General features: G+C 35.6%; 2 protein-coding genes across 3 annotated transcripts in view; both read left to right on the forward strand.

Moving 5' to 3' along the window:
- Positions 1-5,791, forward strand: part of LOC100741697 (homeobox protein Nkx-6.2-like) — a 51,935-nt gene extending 46,144 nt beyond the window's left edge. Inside the window, exon 4 of the mRNA XM_012383388.3 lies at positions 2,252-5,791. Coding sequence (XP_012238811.1) covers positions 2,252-2,449 — 198 coding nt within the window. The 3' untranslated portion in view covers positions 2,450-5,791. The remainder of the gene's footprint in view (positions 1-2,251) is intronic.
- A 9,669-nt stretch (positions 5,792-15,460) lies between these two features.
- On the forward strand, positions 15,461-16,510 carry LOC100742944 (THO complex subunit 7 homolog). Of its 2 annotated transcripts, none has more exons than XM_003488044.4 (3): positions 15,461-15,654; positions 15,773-16,197; positions 16,278-16,510. In XM_003488044.4, exons 1-3 carry the CDS (start codon positions 15,645-15,647, stop codon positions 16,458-16,460), a joined length of 618 nt encoding a protein of 205 aa, XP_003488092.1. In that variant the 5' UTR covers positions 15,461-15,644; the 3' UTR covers positions 16,461-16,510. The 2 variants fall into 2 exon arrangements, with proteins under 2 accessions (XP_003488092.1, XP_033175770.1); XM_033319879.1 differs by having other exon boundaries at positions 15,469-15,654; positions 15,751-16,197.
- The last annotated feature ends 45 nt before the right edge of the window (positions 16,511-16,555 follow it).

Raw genomic sequence — 16,555 nt, forward strand, 5'->3', positions numbered from 1 at the left:
GGTGGTGGTGGTGGTGGTGGTGGTGGTGGTGGTGGTAGTGGTGGTGATGGTGGTGTGCAACGCGCAGCACTTGCCGTGTAGGCGGTAAACGAATTAAAAAGTAAACGGCCAGCCGTAAAAGTTAATAGCTGTTCGGATGAAAATTAAAACACTCGAGGAATTAAGATAACGGAGAGAAAGGAAGCCAGACAATCTGGGCGAGATTGACTGCAGCCCGAGAGCTGGAACCTGGCACGAGCGTAAAACGTCAATCCCTCTCTTTAAATAGGAACATCCCACCCGTAAGCGCACCTCTTTCTTTTTCTTCGAACCCTTCGCAAGGCTGCACGGTGCGACGTACAGGATAGACGAAGATAGGAATAAACTTGTTAAAAATAACGTTGTTCGATTTTGATCTCATTACTCGGTGATATCATCGGTATGAAAGTGATACAAATGTAAACGATAACTCGCGGGAAAATCGACAGAGCATTAGTAGAAATCGTTTGTACATCAAAAAAGTCTAATCGCTTGAAAATTACCAAGCTCGTTACTATACGTTCTTGTCTGTTAATTCCTGTTAAATAATAATTGTTACACCGTAAATGTGAAGAATTTGAGCAAAGATACGTATGCTTCTAATTTCCAATTTGAAAATTTCTTTCTTACTTTCAACAGCGATTTAAAAAAAAGGAAACGGTTCGAACGATCCTGCAAGTTTTTATTCCGCGTCAGAAAGGTATTGCATCGCATCGCTATAGGATTTTGTCCTGCTAAAAACTGCTATGCTAGATGTTCTTCATTTTTTAACGAGGTCCATTCGTAATCACTTGCTTGAGAAGTGGATTTCTGACCATATTTATCTCAAAAAAGGCTTTAAAAGTTACAGGAAAACTGTGTCATTCGTTAAACGCCAGCACAATGTCCGCTGAAACGCAGGATAAGTGCTGTTATTAAGACGTTATTTATTTAAACGTCATCATGCGCGGTTAGACGAGAAAGAAATATTTAAGACTGATATTTCAACCGACCCAGGAACCAGAGAAGATACTATCAAAGATTCGATAAGCAAACTTTTACCTACGTCGGGTTTCCTGATATCGAGTTTTAGGGAAACTGCACATTACAAGCATTTTTTTATCTTTGTACCGAATAATAGTTCAAATGCCACACCGTGGAATGGCTGGGTTGACTTGCAGGAAATGGAAGGTGTTGTCGCATGTTGATAGAAAGGAGGATTTTTAGAAAAGGGGAGTCTTGTGGGTTTCTCTGGGTTTTGAGCAATAGTAGATTCGCAGATGATTGCGCTTAACACTGTCGCAAAGGACGCAACTCTGAGGAACCTCAGAGCCCTGAAGGAGGCAGCTGCAATGCTGGCGAAACGTGACGAAGAATTTCCTTCTGGACACGGCTTACGCGCAAAAGCCTCGAACAGTGTGACAATCCAGGCCGTGAGAACCTTAAGATGAAGCCTCTCAGTTGGTAGATGGCTGTTTTCAGAAGATGGATAGAGTTTGAAATCTTCAGTCTTTCCAAACCTACGTTTGATGATGGTGAGTGTTAGAGAATGTTGATGGATGGACAAATTTTTTAATTGGAAATCTTTTAATTCTTTTTCGATTTTTCTGAATTGTATCGATAGATCGTGGTTTTTTAGGAGGTTGATAAGGTTCAAAAGTATATCTTCCGAAGGTATAAGAGGTGAAGAATATCGATGGAAAGTGGGATTCCTGGTTGATAGGTTTCTTTTTTGGTTTTCTGTGAGTCTTGACGAATAGTAGCGGTGAATAGTATTCGTTGATGGTAATCTTAGCCAGTTAGTTGTTTTCGACGAGTATACTCGTCACGCTTAAACAGTAGTTACAATTTGCTGTTTAAGTCGGAATTTAGTAATTGCAATAAATTGCAGTAATAAAATTAAGAAATAAAACCCGTTGTCTTAGGTACACGCTTTTTAAACAGATCACTCTGATAGAAATTCTCACTTGGTACTAGTATGTTTGCAAGATTATGTTTGCAAGTGAAAGAGAATGAGAAAAAGAAGATATTCGGGTCGAACGCGTGCGTTCCTTTAGACTAAGAGTTGGCTTCACAGAAGCAAAGGTTTAATTACGCACATATACTATCTACCTATATCACGAAAGAATTAGAAGTACTAAAAGAAATCAAAGTTGCAAATTCAATAATTATAGCACGTTGCTAATTAACTTAAGGGAGAAGAAGAATGCGACAGAGACAAGTTTCCAACGAAAGGGTTCGTTTATGATTCCAGGTATGGTTCCAGAACAGGAGGACAAAATGGCGGAAAAAGCACGCGGCTGAAATGGCGACGGCGAAGAGGAGGCAAGAAGAGGTCGAGGGCGTCGTCGCCGAGGGTGAGGATGGTTGCAGCGACGCGGAGGCTGAGGGAAACAGCGAGACTGCAGCGAAGAGGCTGAGAAGGGAGCTCGAGCAACAATACAGGCATTAAAACACGCGAATAAAGAAACGAAATAAAAGAACGAATCGAAGGACTAGATTCACTAGATAGATTCGTAAGAGGATGTGAAAGAGTACGTGGCAAAGAGAATTTTAGAAAAGGAACATCAAGACACACCGATCGTTAAACATTCCCCTTTTCTTTATTTCTCATTTTTTCAACGTTCTTCACATTGTCAAAAGAAGCTTTAAGGGAAGTTGACTTCACGAAAGACGAAGATTTTCAACCGGTTCAATAATAATTCTAGCGTTAAAATGTTCTACCAATTGACCTAAAATAATTCAAAGAGTAAGTTGCTGCAAAAGAATTATGGTTTTTTTTCAGTTTAAATTTGTTAGAAAATTGCTATAATAAGAGACGTCCACGTGGTTGTTCTATGGAAAGGGAAAAAAGAAAATGCCTCGAAGCGTTCGTTTCAATGTGTTAAATAGAAGAGAAGAAAATTTGTTAAAATGTCGATATGAACGTGACGCCACCAAGACTGACGAGTTGAAGAAAAATGACTATCCATACGATGATCGAAGAACTTGTCAATTTATGTGAAAAAGAAGATATTCGAAGGCTGACTTCATCTAACTTATAATATTGTGCCGTTAAAACGTGTTAACTTGTACAGAAGCGTTCGAGGAGGATGTATACGACTTTCTATATAGATATGAATTTATTATATAATTGATGTTATCAATTAATGTAATTATTATTAAAGAACCAAAGATCGACGCGTATTAGTTAGAAAGAATAATTCGACTAATTAATTTTTATACAAAAGGGAAGAATTGACGTAAATAGTTGAAAAATAAATTCAACTGAATGCCTGGTGGTTGTATTCGAGTAAGAAGGATCGATACGTCGAATTTTCGCAAGATAATGAGTTTTAGTGGCACAATTGGCGAGATTGCTATTTTCACAAGTCCATTTATCTAAATGTTTTAAGTTAACGAACCGCTGAGAAATATAAACGCATTCCTCTTTCTTTCCGACAAATCTCACCGACGAGTTTTTAACGTTTATAGAGCTCTATCGTCGTTTGTATATATTTGTATCAAGATAAAATTATACTATAACGAAAGGATCGTGCCGTCTGGACGTACGTTGCAAGAAATACACGCAAAATTATTATATTATAACTGAATGACAGTAATTTATACGTATGCGATTATTTGCAGGATCTTCAGATTAGAATAAATATTTTACGGATATCGAGGGGTAAATTTCTTTTATGGCAATCGGCAAGGAATTTTTAAGGCAAGAAAAAGAAGAAGTCTCTTTGTGGTGAGGCACAATCATGTTATCGACAAATCAAACTTTGTATGTTTATCGTGTAGATCGAAAATAAACACGGTTGTTGTTATATAGTTTAATTAGTCGAGAATTAGTAATAGATCTCGGCGGCTGAATCTAGTCATGTCTATGTTAAAATTGTCATTTCTACGATAACGATTAAGTTACAAGGATTGTAGGAAATTTTAGTCAGGGTAATAGCGAAATCGCGATTTTCGAAAACAATAATGGACAGTTTGAAAATTGGAGAATTCGAAAAATCTACACATACATATTGGAACTCGAGAATTTCCAAAAGTTTCGAATTTCAAGAAGTTCAGTGTTTGTAAATGTAGAAACTGAACAGTTGAAAGATTTAAGAATTGAAGAAATTCTACGAATTTAAGGTACACGTTTAAGGATATAAAAGTTGGACATTTTAGGGATTACAAATTTGGGAATTTGAGCGTTTAGAAATTTCAAGTCAAAAGATTTCAGATATCTGGCTATAAGAATCTGTATATTTATAAATACGTACTCTACAAAATTATAAATCTTGTATCATGCTAAAAGCAATTTAAGCCACTTTTTCTGAATCTTGCCTTAAAATTAGAGCGTTTCCAGCTAAAGAGAAATTATGGTTCCACTAGGTCGATCAATCCTGCAAGTAATTAACTATAATAATAAAAGAAACGCCGGTAAGCTCGTATTCAGTTAAACAGCACGTGTATAGTAAATGTATGCTGAGTAATCAGACAAGCCATTAACACCACCACTATGAGTATAAATATATAAATATTCAAATAAATTAAACGCGAATGTGAAACGAACGAGAATAAAGATTCAAAGGAAATGAAATATGCGTAAGAGGTAAATGAATCGAACGATTCCCCTTAAGAATTCTCTATTTACGTCCCAGTGAACTATGCCAATGAACGAATAAGCGAATTCAAATGAATTTTGTATATTCTGTAGATACGATAAACGTGAATGTGATATTTAACGTATTTAATAAGAATCTGACGTATAGATATACATATGGGACGACTTTCGGGCGCATAGCTGATATTTTTAAACGTATTTTATAAATTAGCAAAATTCCATTAATAGTAGAAATCATATAACAACTATCTTCTATCTTCTTTTTCTCGTTTGTTACAAGTGGAAAAAATAGAAACCATACGATTGCCAGATCGCGTAGAAACTCCTCTGCTTCTAAAGAACAGACAAAAATTAGTAAAATTCGTTAAAATAAGAAGAAAAACTCGAGAACCAGGACGTTCGACGTTACAACTAAAAATGTGTAGATTTGAGATTTCCAAAGTTTCGAAATTTGTAGATTCGAAAATGCACAGGTTTCCTGATCTGAATATTTTCGATTTTACAAATTTCAGAATTTGAAAATCCAGCAGTTTGAATCCAATCGGATTAAGGATTCCATAATTCTCTTAAGGATTCCATAATTTGGTATTACAAAAACTGTAGGCATCCTGATCGCCCGTTATATCCGCACTCGAAATGATCAAACTACTGAAAAAAATTCATGCGATCGCCCGAAACTCGTCCAACGAGTAAATAGGTGTTCCCCAATTAAACTCGAAGGAGGAAAAAAAGCGAAAAAAAAATAGGATCGTAGACGTACACGTATACATAATGTGTAATCGCAGGAAGCGTGCGACTAAAGGCAAAGTATTGGTTACCAACGAAGAACCGGAAGTCACGCTAAGACCTTCCTGATACCCGAATTAACGCGTATTCTGAATACTCTCGGTGTATCCGATATTCGTACGATGAGAATCGATTTTTAATTGTAAAGTCGTGGCTGGTCAACGAGTTTCGAAATGGAATAATAAGAAATGTAACGATGGAAAAAAGGGTCGAGTGTACTAGCGTACCAGTTACTCGAGCGTTCAACGTGTTATTGTACAGTATTTAGATAAATTGCTAAGCGCGAACGAGGTAGAGACAATCTGTATAAAGTATTGTATAAATTATACATACGTGTTATCTATCGCTTGTGTATTATATCTCCAATTTAATAAATGGAACACGTATTACGGTAATTATAAAAACCACCCTGTGTAAGTCTTTTATCCCTCACGTTTTGCAACATTCGAAATATTTGTATTTATTTCGAATTGAATTACCCGCATTGCGCACAGTTCTTTCCTCGATCGTGTTAACATTTATTTATTTTTTATACTTCACTATTTATGGAAGAAATCTTCTGGGAACTCTTCGAGAAGAAATAGGTAAGTGCGAGATTGTAATGTATGAAATGTTTGATTTTTAATGATTCGTATCTCGTTGAATTCTAAATGGAAAGAGAAATGCTTGATTGTACGATGAAATACGATAACTAAGAAAGAATTATGAATTAAGCTAAAATATTTATTAAGGAAAAATCAGATCCAAAAAACGGATATACGGATATTTAAATTAAAGACTTGAGAATTGAAAGATCTGGAAGTTTGAACATTTTTTAGACTCGATAATTCTCGGCTTTCGAGAATTCGAGAAGATGAGAACTTAAAGATTTGATCATTTGAAATTTTAAGCTGTATTTAGTAAAACAAGTTCAATTTAGAGAAACATTGCGCACCCATATCGATCGAGAATGTGAATCCTTAAACTAAAACGAATGAAAATTTCATCGTGAAATGACTAAAATTAATGTTCTGATGCTTTAACGGATAGTATACGCGTTTTTAATTAATCTTTCTCGAAAATCAATAGAGAGCGTATGGGTAGGTAAATTGAAGACGAAAATCACCAAGACCATCAGGAGCATTGATAGCGACATGCAAGGGGACGTAATGAACGATGTACGAGTGTGTTGCAGGAAACGCATCAATCATAAAGCAAGACACCTGAATGACGTAATTTTTAACACATTGACCGCCGATTAAGTCCAACTGACTTCTACTACCAACACTAATTGAAAAGGAAATTATTCCTTTAAGATCTTCGCATTTATAAAAATTCTAGTAGAAATTTATTCATTCAAATTCCATTAGGACATTAAAATATTACAAGATTTCTTTAAGGGACGCATTAACGGTTTTAAATATTTCACTTAAGTAGAAAAATTGAAGTATTTTTCCTTTTGCATATAGAATCTAATTATTATCGATACAATAACAAATATTTCCAAAATACTTCAAACAATCGCTTAAAGATATCTAAAAGGTATCTGAAAGATAAAAATAACAACGAAATAATTCTCAAAACACTGTCTATACAAATATATAAAAAATAGTAATAATTCCCAAATATAACAATAATTCCTAGAACACTATCTAAACAACTATCTCTATAAAAATACTTCAAAAAGAAAGATGATAATAATCCACGATATAGGTAATAATAATAATTCCCAAGACACTGTCCAACCAGCTACGTACATCTGCCAAAAACTAGCAAAACTCTTTTTCGTTGTATATAGTTTCCCTTGTCCCTTAACAGCCAGCGAGCCAACAAACAACAGCTTTGGACGTACATACGCCGTTTGGTCCGACCGGAAGTTCCACGAAACTAGGAAAAAGCGCGGGTTGGAAGCGTTTTCGTAACCGGTATCGATTTCGAATACGAATAGCCGGGTGATTAATGTTACGAGAGTTCTCGTGAGTCATAAAGTTAGCGTTTCACAGCTAGGCGAAAGAGGAAGAAGAAAGAGGTGGTCCTTACAACCTCTTTCCCACCCACCTCGAGAAAACGAGAACCGACAAGAGTAGAGAAAGGCGATAGCAGACATTGGCAGTGTAAATTTATCGTGGTGTTAAGCCGTTAATATTTGCGCTCGCCGGCATTAAATCAATGAAAAATATTCTAATTGGAATATGAAAAAAGTTGGCACGCTGTGACAGAGGGTGCCGATGCCAATTGGAAATAAAGAGGGGGGCAGGGGGGCGAGGTGAAAAAAGGAGAAAAGTCGGTGTCCCTCACCCCACCCACTCACTTGACTCGCAGCATGCCGCAGCACCCCTCGTGTTACAGAATAGAATATAAATTGTCTTAACGAGAGGCGTGCAAAGAAAAATGGCGAAAAGTTTTTCCTTATCCGACTGTGAGAAGGAGAAGGGCTCGTTCGCAAACCTGTATTGACCTATAGATTCTACGACTGCTCCCCCGGCCACAAAGCAAGTTTACTAATTTCGCGAATCGCCCGTTCGTTTGCCAACGTACATTAACGTCACGTAATATCGCCGCGCCAAGAATGGGCGGAAATTGCAGATAGTGCGCTGTACATACTGTGTTGCTAATTGCGTTACATATATGGTTTATTGTATGTGGCGGAGTTTGAGATTTTCGAATGGTCGCACAGGGCGTAGATTCTCAAAGTGTGGCTCGAACGCACTGGTGAATTGATTTTAGGTGAAAATCTAGGCTAAGTAACTGTAACACAAAACAAGAACATACATTGTAAATACATGAACAAGCGAATGTGCAAATCCTCTTTATGGCCGGGAGGATAAAAAATAAAAAAAAACTGAATTAAATAAACTTAAAGATAATAGTATCGTTAACTTACAGCTGTGATGCTGTACTATACTAACTGCAATAACGTCTTTTAAATGACTAAAGTTTAGAAGATTTAACTTTATTTTGTATTCTACGTTCTCTACGATAGAGGCCGGTACGATGAGATTGAATGAAATGAAAAATTCCAAAATTAAGTGATCTAATCCTAAAGTATTATGATCCCCAATGATGAACAGAGTCAAGAGTTAGAAAATTGCCAAATTTTGATGTTAAAGAATTCAAAAGTTGCAAAATTTAGATAAAGAGTCGGAAATCTCGGGTATTAGGAGATGACGATTCGGTAACACGTAGGATTTCGAAGAACGCGGCACGCGTGAAGTTAAAACCCATCTCTGCCCGTGACTCGACGATTTCCAATAGCGATCGACCGATCGCGATCCGAACCGCCAATAATTTCTCTTCTAGCCGACCGGCTGACACGAAATCCCAGGTTTTACTTCGAATACCGCATTGATTAACTTATCTAATCTAATTTAAATGCGAACGTAGGGTGAAGTGGGAGGCCACGGGAGGGCATAGGAGGCGGTGAGTGAGGAACACCGACAAGAGGAAACCAGAGGCGGGAACGAAGGGTGAAGAGGGTGGCTGTCTAGCTACCACTTTTCGTTCCGAGGACTGCAGGGGATGAACCCTTGTGGTGTAACCATGTGATACTACACACAAAGAGAGATAGACAGAGACAGATACAGAGACGAAGAGTGGGAACATTAAGCGCGATAGTGAGGCGCCTGGGCAAGGAACGAGACAAAGAGAAAAATGGGGATTCGAGAGAATGTAAGGGTGGAATGTTCGAATCCGAGGCGAGAGTGAACGAGAAAAGGAAGACACGTGGAATGTGTGTGTACAGGTTACTTCAGAGTCAGGGGTCGATTAAGCAAAAGTTATTAGAGACGACAAAGTGGGGACGATAAAGAATAGATGTATTTTTTGTGTAGACAATAAGACTATATAAGGGAAATTGAGTTTTAAAGTATGTACAGCTCTGATCGTAAGAGTTAAAATATTTAGAGATATTATATTAGAGTACCTTCTAATCTTATACACAATGTGGTACATAGTTGTATCTGGATTACATACATGGTACTCAGATTATCAGTAAAATAAAATATATTTGGTCACAAATCTCTTAAATACTTTTGAAGAACAAGAGAGACTAAAATACAAAAAACATCATTTTCATTCATTTAGTGCAAGATATTATATAAAATATATACAATTAATGAATTACACATGTGCAACTTATAAGATAAAAAGTATCTATATATAAAGATATGAAATTTATATTATATATAATATTGTTTAATATTTAATACTCTCTCAGGTTACACAACATAAAAAGGTTAAACAAAAAATTGTCCTCTTATCATCCCCTACTACTTTCTTCTCGATTAGTCCACAATTCTGAAATAGCCTGTACACTAAGAGGGTGAGAAAAGGGAGGAAGACATCAGAAAAGGAAAGGGTAGGGGGTGGTAGAGAGCGGTTGCACGAGATAATGAGAGAACCGAGGGTGAAACAAAATGAAGCGATCTAGTATGGGCGGGTCGTAGGAGCAGTAATACGAACAGGGTGTACCGTGTTGAGTAAGGCGAGTTAGGGCATACAAACCGCTGTGTAACGTATCAAATCGAGTGCTGAATCCCGGATTAAATCGGCGCTCGGGAACGAAACACGGTGGGGTGAAAAGTGGGAGTGGTGGAGGGATCGGCGAACGACATCCGTGGAACGCCGGCGAAGACGAGGAAATCCACGTAGGTACAATTTTGACTAACGCTAACGTTCGCGTGAATGGGAGACACGAACGGGCCCGAGGACCGTTCCCGTTTAATTTTATTCGCTGTAAACGCCGTCGCGGCGGCAGAGAAACGTTCAACACAAGAATATGATACCTTACCGGTGTAGTGTGTTGCGTAAAGAACATGGCTTTTGGGCTTCTTCCTTGGTTCCGTCATTCTTTCTTATGAAACCTTGTATTAACTTCAGTCCAGCCGAATTTATTGTGTTTCAACGTTCATCTGTGAAATATATGGTTATTTATAAGTAATTTGTATAGTTAGATTAATTTGTAGTAATAGTATTTGAATATAATTATAGAAGAGAAATCAATAGTGAATTAATCATTTAGAGGTAGCATTTAGCATCTTTTTATAGAGTTAGGAAATTCTAGATATGAGTTACTCTACAAAGATTATTTGCACAAAACTATATGTAGCTACGAGGAGTATAACGAAAACAAGCACAAGAATCTAAAATTCGTGTACTATACATATTCGAAAAATAATGCGTAAAATATAGGTTATGTTGTAATATAATTATGATCGATGTAAGAGAAACACTCTAATTATGCTTGTATTGAATGTATTATATGATTCTTGGTATTCTTACCGCAATAATTTGAAAGCGCAATATTTCATTGGTCGTAGAACAACACATGATTGACAGTGCAATAATAACGGCGATTACGACAATATTGAAGCACCGGCTGACTTTGTTACCGAACATAACTGGGGGATTTCCCCTCTGATACTCGGACACCCTAACCGCCCTTAACTTACTGCATTAGTTTCGCAAATTGAAGAATTCTGGCTTTATTTCCACTCCACTCTCCTATTCTCTGCATTCAAGCAGAAACTTATAGTATGAATACTATTGAATACGATATTAGAACACGAATTTTCAATAATCTTTAATAGCCGTTGCAACTAACATCGATAAAGATAGATATTATATACTCGTAATAATTAGACTGCAATATTTATGCACTCTCATATTTTTATGAACATGACTGATTCCAATGCAATTGTATAATAAATAAGCTCAAAATATTTGTTTGAGCTTTCGTAACCTTCAATGGTTGTCAAATGCGTTTTATAATTTTTGTATAACTGCCTACCTTTTCGATACGATGTTGAATGCCCTGTTTTTGAATGTCCTTGTATCCTTTGACATAATTGACAAGTGATAATTGATTTTCACCTATCTCACTTTCTTCGTAGGTACGTACATACGTGATTCCCTTGAAAAGTGAAAAGAAACGAAGCCTTTGAAAATTAGGAACATTTTGATTGAAGTATACCATTGTCACGCAATGGCGCATCTTTCAAATAAATTTAACACAGATATAGTCTATCATTCACTCTCGAAACAAAAAAACCAAGTTATATGTGAACAGTATTACCAAAACTTACAAAATGAAATAACCGTGTGATCGTTTCTCCAGAAGCATGATAAACATGTCTGGATTAAATTATGTCTAGATTCTGTTAAAATAACAAGGTACGTTAAGACGGCCCAGTAAAAAGAAAAGAACATCATCGGTTTACGTCCCCCCTCCCCCCTCTGTGAATATCGCTTACCATCCTCCCTTCTCTATTTATCATCCGACTACTCATCTGCTGACTTGTTATTAAATTAATCCTTCGTTTAGTCAAATTGATGCATTGATATCATAGAGCACTCATAACTCACGGCACCCTTTCCGCCACGATTAGTACACGCGCGCAACCGTTTTCACGCGCGACCCCTGATTCAAGCGAGAGAGAAGCAAGGGGGACAACTCTACTCTGCAATTCCCTATTTGCGCCGATGCAGACTCCACTATTTATTAACATCATTACTTATCATTTCAACCACTCGTGCATCACGATGACGTTACGCCGAGATAAATGCATTCTATTCGCGAACGCACGGCGCAAGCTTTATTTAATGGTCACCGACTAGATGCTTCGAATCAATGAGTAACGATCGATTTCTTTCTGATCAGCGCCACGTAGCGAAAGAACATAGAAAGAACTATCGACTTTCGATAGTCGTATGAGAGTCGCGTCGATCATTTGCTGTTAGATCGCTTTCTAAATACGTATGATAAGTAACCAAAAAAAATTGTACCGTTCTTTTATTTTACAACAAAAAGGAAGATGTAAAACATAAAGACTAAAGTTATAATACAACTAATAAAAATAAAGGAATTAGAACGAAGAATATCAAAGTGTATTTGTATATCACTTTCCTTGTTTTATGGTTCTCGCTTAGTTATAATGTAATATGTACGTAATATGTGTCTCATGTCTGTAAAATGTGAAATGAACATTACTGATGATTACTGAGATATGTTTACATTCAATTAGATAGAATCACAGTCGCGTTTTCATCGAAATTTCCATTCAAATCAATGCTGCATTCAGTTATGATATTTTAACCTCTCTGCGGTACTTGAACCTTTATGTTCCAATCTTATTTCTGTTTTAACTAGCAAAAAGATTTAATGTTAGAAGAAAAATTTTAGTACGAAACTGAAATGATTGTCGAAAATTTTTTTTAAATGATAAAATACGACTATATATTTCGAAAGTAACTCAAAATAAGTAACAAGACATTAAATATTTCATATAATTGTCATTCATTAAAAGTGCAAATATTAAAAAGGAATCTTGGCCCAAAAATGGTGTATCTACCGCTTTGCATAATATATGATTTTTGAATTCCTATGAATATTGAATATTCATGTACCGCATTACGGGTTAATAATAAACCTTCGATTCCACGAACGACAAAAACGCAAGAAAATAAAAATACGAAAATTAATTTTTGCGAGAAACAATAAAAACGTATGTAGCAGACCTATAATAATAGAAACGCAGCCGAAAGTTTATCATCGAACAGTTTGATTCGATCAATCATGAAACGACAGCGGGCAAATACCGAAATCGGTGGGTCCGGCGTAATTAGTATACGCGATAGAGACGTTGATGGCTGCGGAAGTTTTATTTTCCGTTTCCTCCTCGGACCCGTTTTCAATTTGAATACCGATTAATCTGACCGAATAATCTTACCGTATATTTCGCGCGGTATTCCTCCCGATATTCGTTTGAGGGCATTTTTTAAAACTAAAACGTTCCACTTTATCGTGGCGCGCAGCAATTAATAATAACACGCAATCGGGCGTATCTTTTATAACCTTTCGGAGTATAAATCGCGAAATTCTGGAATTATCAGGCAGCCGGAATGAAAGGCTATTTCCGTCGCACGGAATCACGGGCAATATTTTACGTGGGATTGGGGTTGAACGCGGACACATCGACGTTTGATATTTTTATGCAGTGGCGCCACCGCGGAGAGATTTACGAGGCAGATATGCGATCACAAAATGTCCGACACTAAATCAAACATGTTGCATCGGAAAACATCAGAAATTATTATTGGGACTTTTATGGGATCGACGGGAGCGAAAGGAACGTACAATGTAACTCGACGCGCCGTTTCATTGAGAGTATCTTCCCGGGGATCTATCGCGGAATAAATCGTGATATATTAGGCCCTTCTGTTCTCTCGGTTTTATATCGGACGCAAGAAACTTATAGCTACTTATTCGACTGGCTTTTATAAGTCACTGTTGTGAATACCAATAGTACAAATTGCTTCTTTACTGCCGAAATTAACACTTGTGCCAGTCTTTTCAGACCCAGACCAGGAATAATTTTTCTTTCTTCATCTTTTACGAGTCTAAGATTTCTGGCATTTCTTAAATATGTGTGTATTTCGTAAATTGAATATATGTATATGTATATACGAATATTACGATAGAATAAAAGATGAAATTATGTTTTATCACATTTAAGAGTTTACGTGTATTTATCAGTGCCAATATAAATTTTATTGTTGCGTTTTTCCTGACAGAAAGAACTCCTCCATAAATCCGCAAATATATCTTGTCAATAGCCGTTAATCATTCTCAATAAAAAATAAAACAAGATAAATTTTTTGGCTACTAACAATACTATAAATTTGTACTTAGCACGTGTATAATGCAAATAATTTATTGAAGGGCTGTCTTTCTACGTGTTATTAAAATTTGCATGAAATGGAAAATTTGTTAATGTATGAAATTAAATCTTAATACGAGAGATTACTATTGAAAAACATTTATGTATCTCTGAAAGCAGCTGAAATAGAGTGCGCTATGTTACAGCGAGGATCAATTCTAACTTTGTCGGTACATCAGTTTTAGAATAGATTTCATAGGATAACATACTTAGAAAATATGTATGCACATGTATCATTAACATCACCACCTGCAAAAGGTTCTATAGCATTCTATCCAATCTCTCTAGTGAATTATATAATTATTAGATTGCGGAGTTTTAATGCATTTATGGGAAATTTAAGTGCAAATACGCATAAAATGTATATAACATAGAAAAATATAGAAACTTATCAAAGTACAGCATTCATCATAAAATTAGTGGATGAAACAAATCTACACCTATGTATAGGTTCCATTCTCTTCATTTTGCATAAACATCCGCAATCTAATAATTATACACATAAGTATCATGATCTATGACTATATATTATTAAAATTATAAATAATTGAAAAGGATGAAGAAATTTATACAAATGTGTCAGCTCAATGAAATAAAATCTGCTATATTAGAGCTGTTCTCATACTACTAATGAAGGAACACAAGTTTTCCTACCTTCCATCCCCTCTACTCCGACGGCCCTTTCATTCTTTATCCTTAGAAGAAATAAAGGCAGAGTCGTAATAGTAGGATGATTAATATCCGGCTGACAGTTTGTGAAACGGGCAGCCAATAAACGGGATAAAAATACCGGTGAAAAATAGCGTGCTCATTAGGGGTACAGTGACATCTGCGACTGCTGCGTCGAAAGTCTTCGAGGAGCATGGAAAAGGCTCTTGGACGAAGGGAACAAAGAAGACAGGTTTATTAAACTAATGGCGGATCATTTTAATATTCCAATGGGAGCACGTTGCATTCGCTGACTCGTGGAACTTAATAACTTCTTTCCCGACGATATTATTATCTCTTTTTCTAATCATCATTAAAGTTGATAATTTTCTGCAATTAAGAAAGGTCGTCAAATCAGAATACTTAAAAAATTAAAAAATTATACACATTTCTTTTTTATAAATGTAGTTACAAATTAATTAATGATTTTAATTTTTGGGGCGTGAAATACAATTATAATAATAGTACTGATTTTAAGGAAATTTTAACAGTATGTGAAGTAGAATTTTTTTATTTTGCAAAACGTATAATTAAAAAAGTATTTCCTGCTATTTCTTCTAATTAAATGCTTCGATATTTTAATATACGTTTAAAACATTTTTTAAGTAATTTTTCAAGCAACATGCTTATTTATAAGCTTTTTACTTATTTAACTTTTATCCGTGGTAATTTTTAATTTAAAAATAATAGACTTCGCAGGTGGCGCTCGTTAGTTCCATCAAATATACACAATGTACGAAACTTTCATCGGCTAATAATTTATTATTATATATATTAGTGAAACAAATATATCGGTTATATAATAAAAAATAATACATTTTTTATTGTATCGGGATTTTTCCTTTACGGTAAGAATGGGTGACGGTAAGTCGATTATGGTACTACTACATAGACATAACCTCCTAATCAATTAAATGAATTAAAATCACAATTTTTGTAATGTTTTATCAAAACTTCTAATTTCAATTTATTTGTCTTACAGAAGAAGTAATACGCCGGAGATTACTAATAGATGGAGATGGAATTGGAGATGATCGTCGAATAAACATGCTTTTAAAATCATTTATAAAATGGGCAAATAGTCCAGAAGTAGATAATACTTTGCATGAAAGAATGTTATCCCAGCTAGCTCAATGTGAATTTGCACAACGAAAATCCAGACTAGTTTCAAATATGAGTCAGGAAGAATTAAAAAGCTATGAACAGTTATCAAAAGAAATTGAAATACAAATAGAGGAGGCTAAAAGGGACATAGAGAAAACAAAAGCGGAATTACAAGATGCAAAACGTGTTAGGAAAAATAGAATAGAATATGACGTACTAGCAAAAGTTATAAATGAGCAGCCAGATAGAGTAGAAACCAATTTAAAACTTGCTACATTATGTGAAGAGTTGAGTAAGTTAAAGGTAAGAACCATTGCACCATAATAATTAAGAAAGAGTTTATTTTATTACTATAAACTTAAAATGATTTTCCTGATGTTTAGGAAAAGTCTAAACAATTAGAACACAAATTGGAAATGAGACGTAAACAATTTCATGTCCTAATATCTTCCATACATTCTTTACAAGGAATGTTAGATGAATGCGATGAGGAAATAATGGATGTAAGTTTAGAAAATTATGAAGATACAGATACTTCTACAGCTATAAAGACTGAAACATCTTGAAATGAAATTATTTTGTAAATATTTACAATTTTATAAATGCTTTAATATAATAACACTGCCTTTGTATCTTATATAAAAATTCTCCTTTTCTTTTC

This window comes from Bombus impatiens, unplaced genomic scaffold (assembly GCF_000188095.3).
Source record: "Bombus impatiens unplaced genomic scaffold, BIMP_2.2 scf_0217, whole genome shotgun sequence".
NCBI lineage: Eukaryota > Metazoa > Arthropoda > Insecta > Hymenoptera > Apidae > Bombus > Bombus impatiens.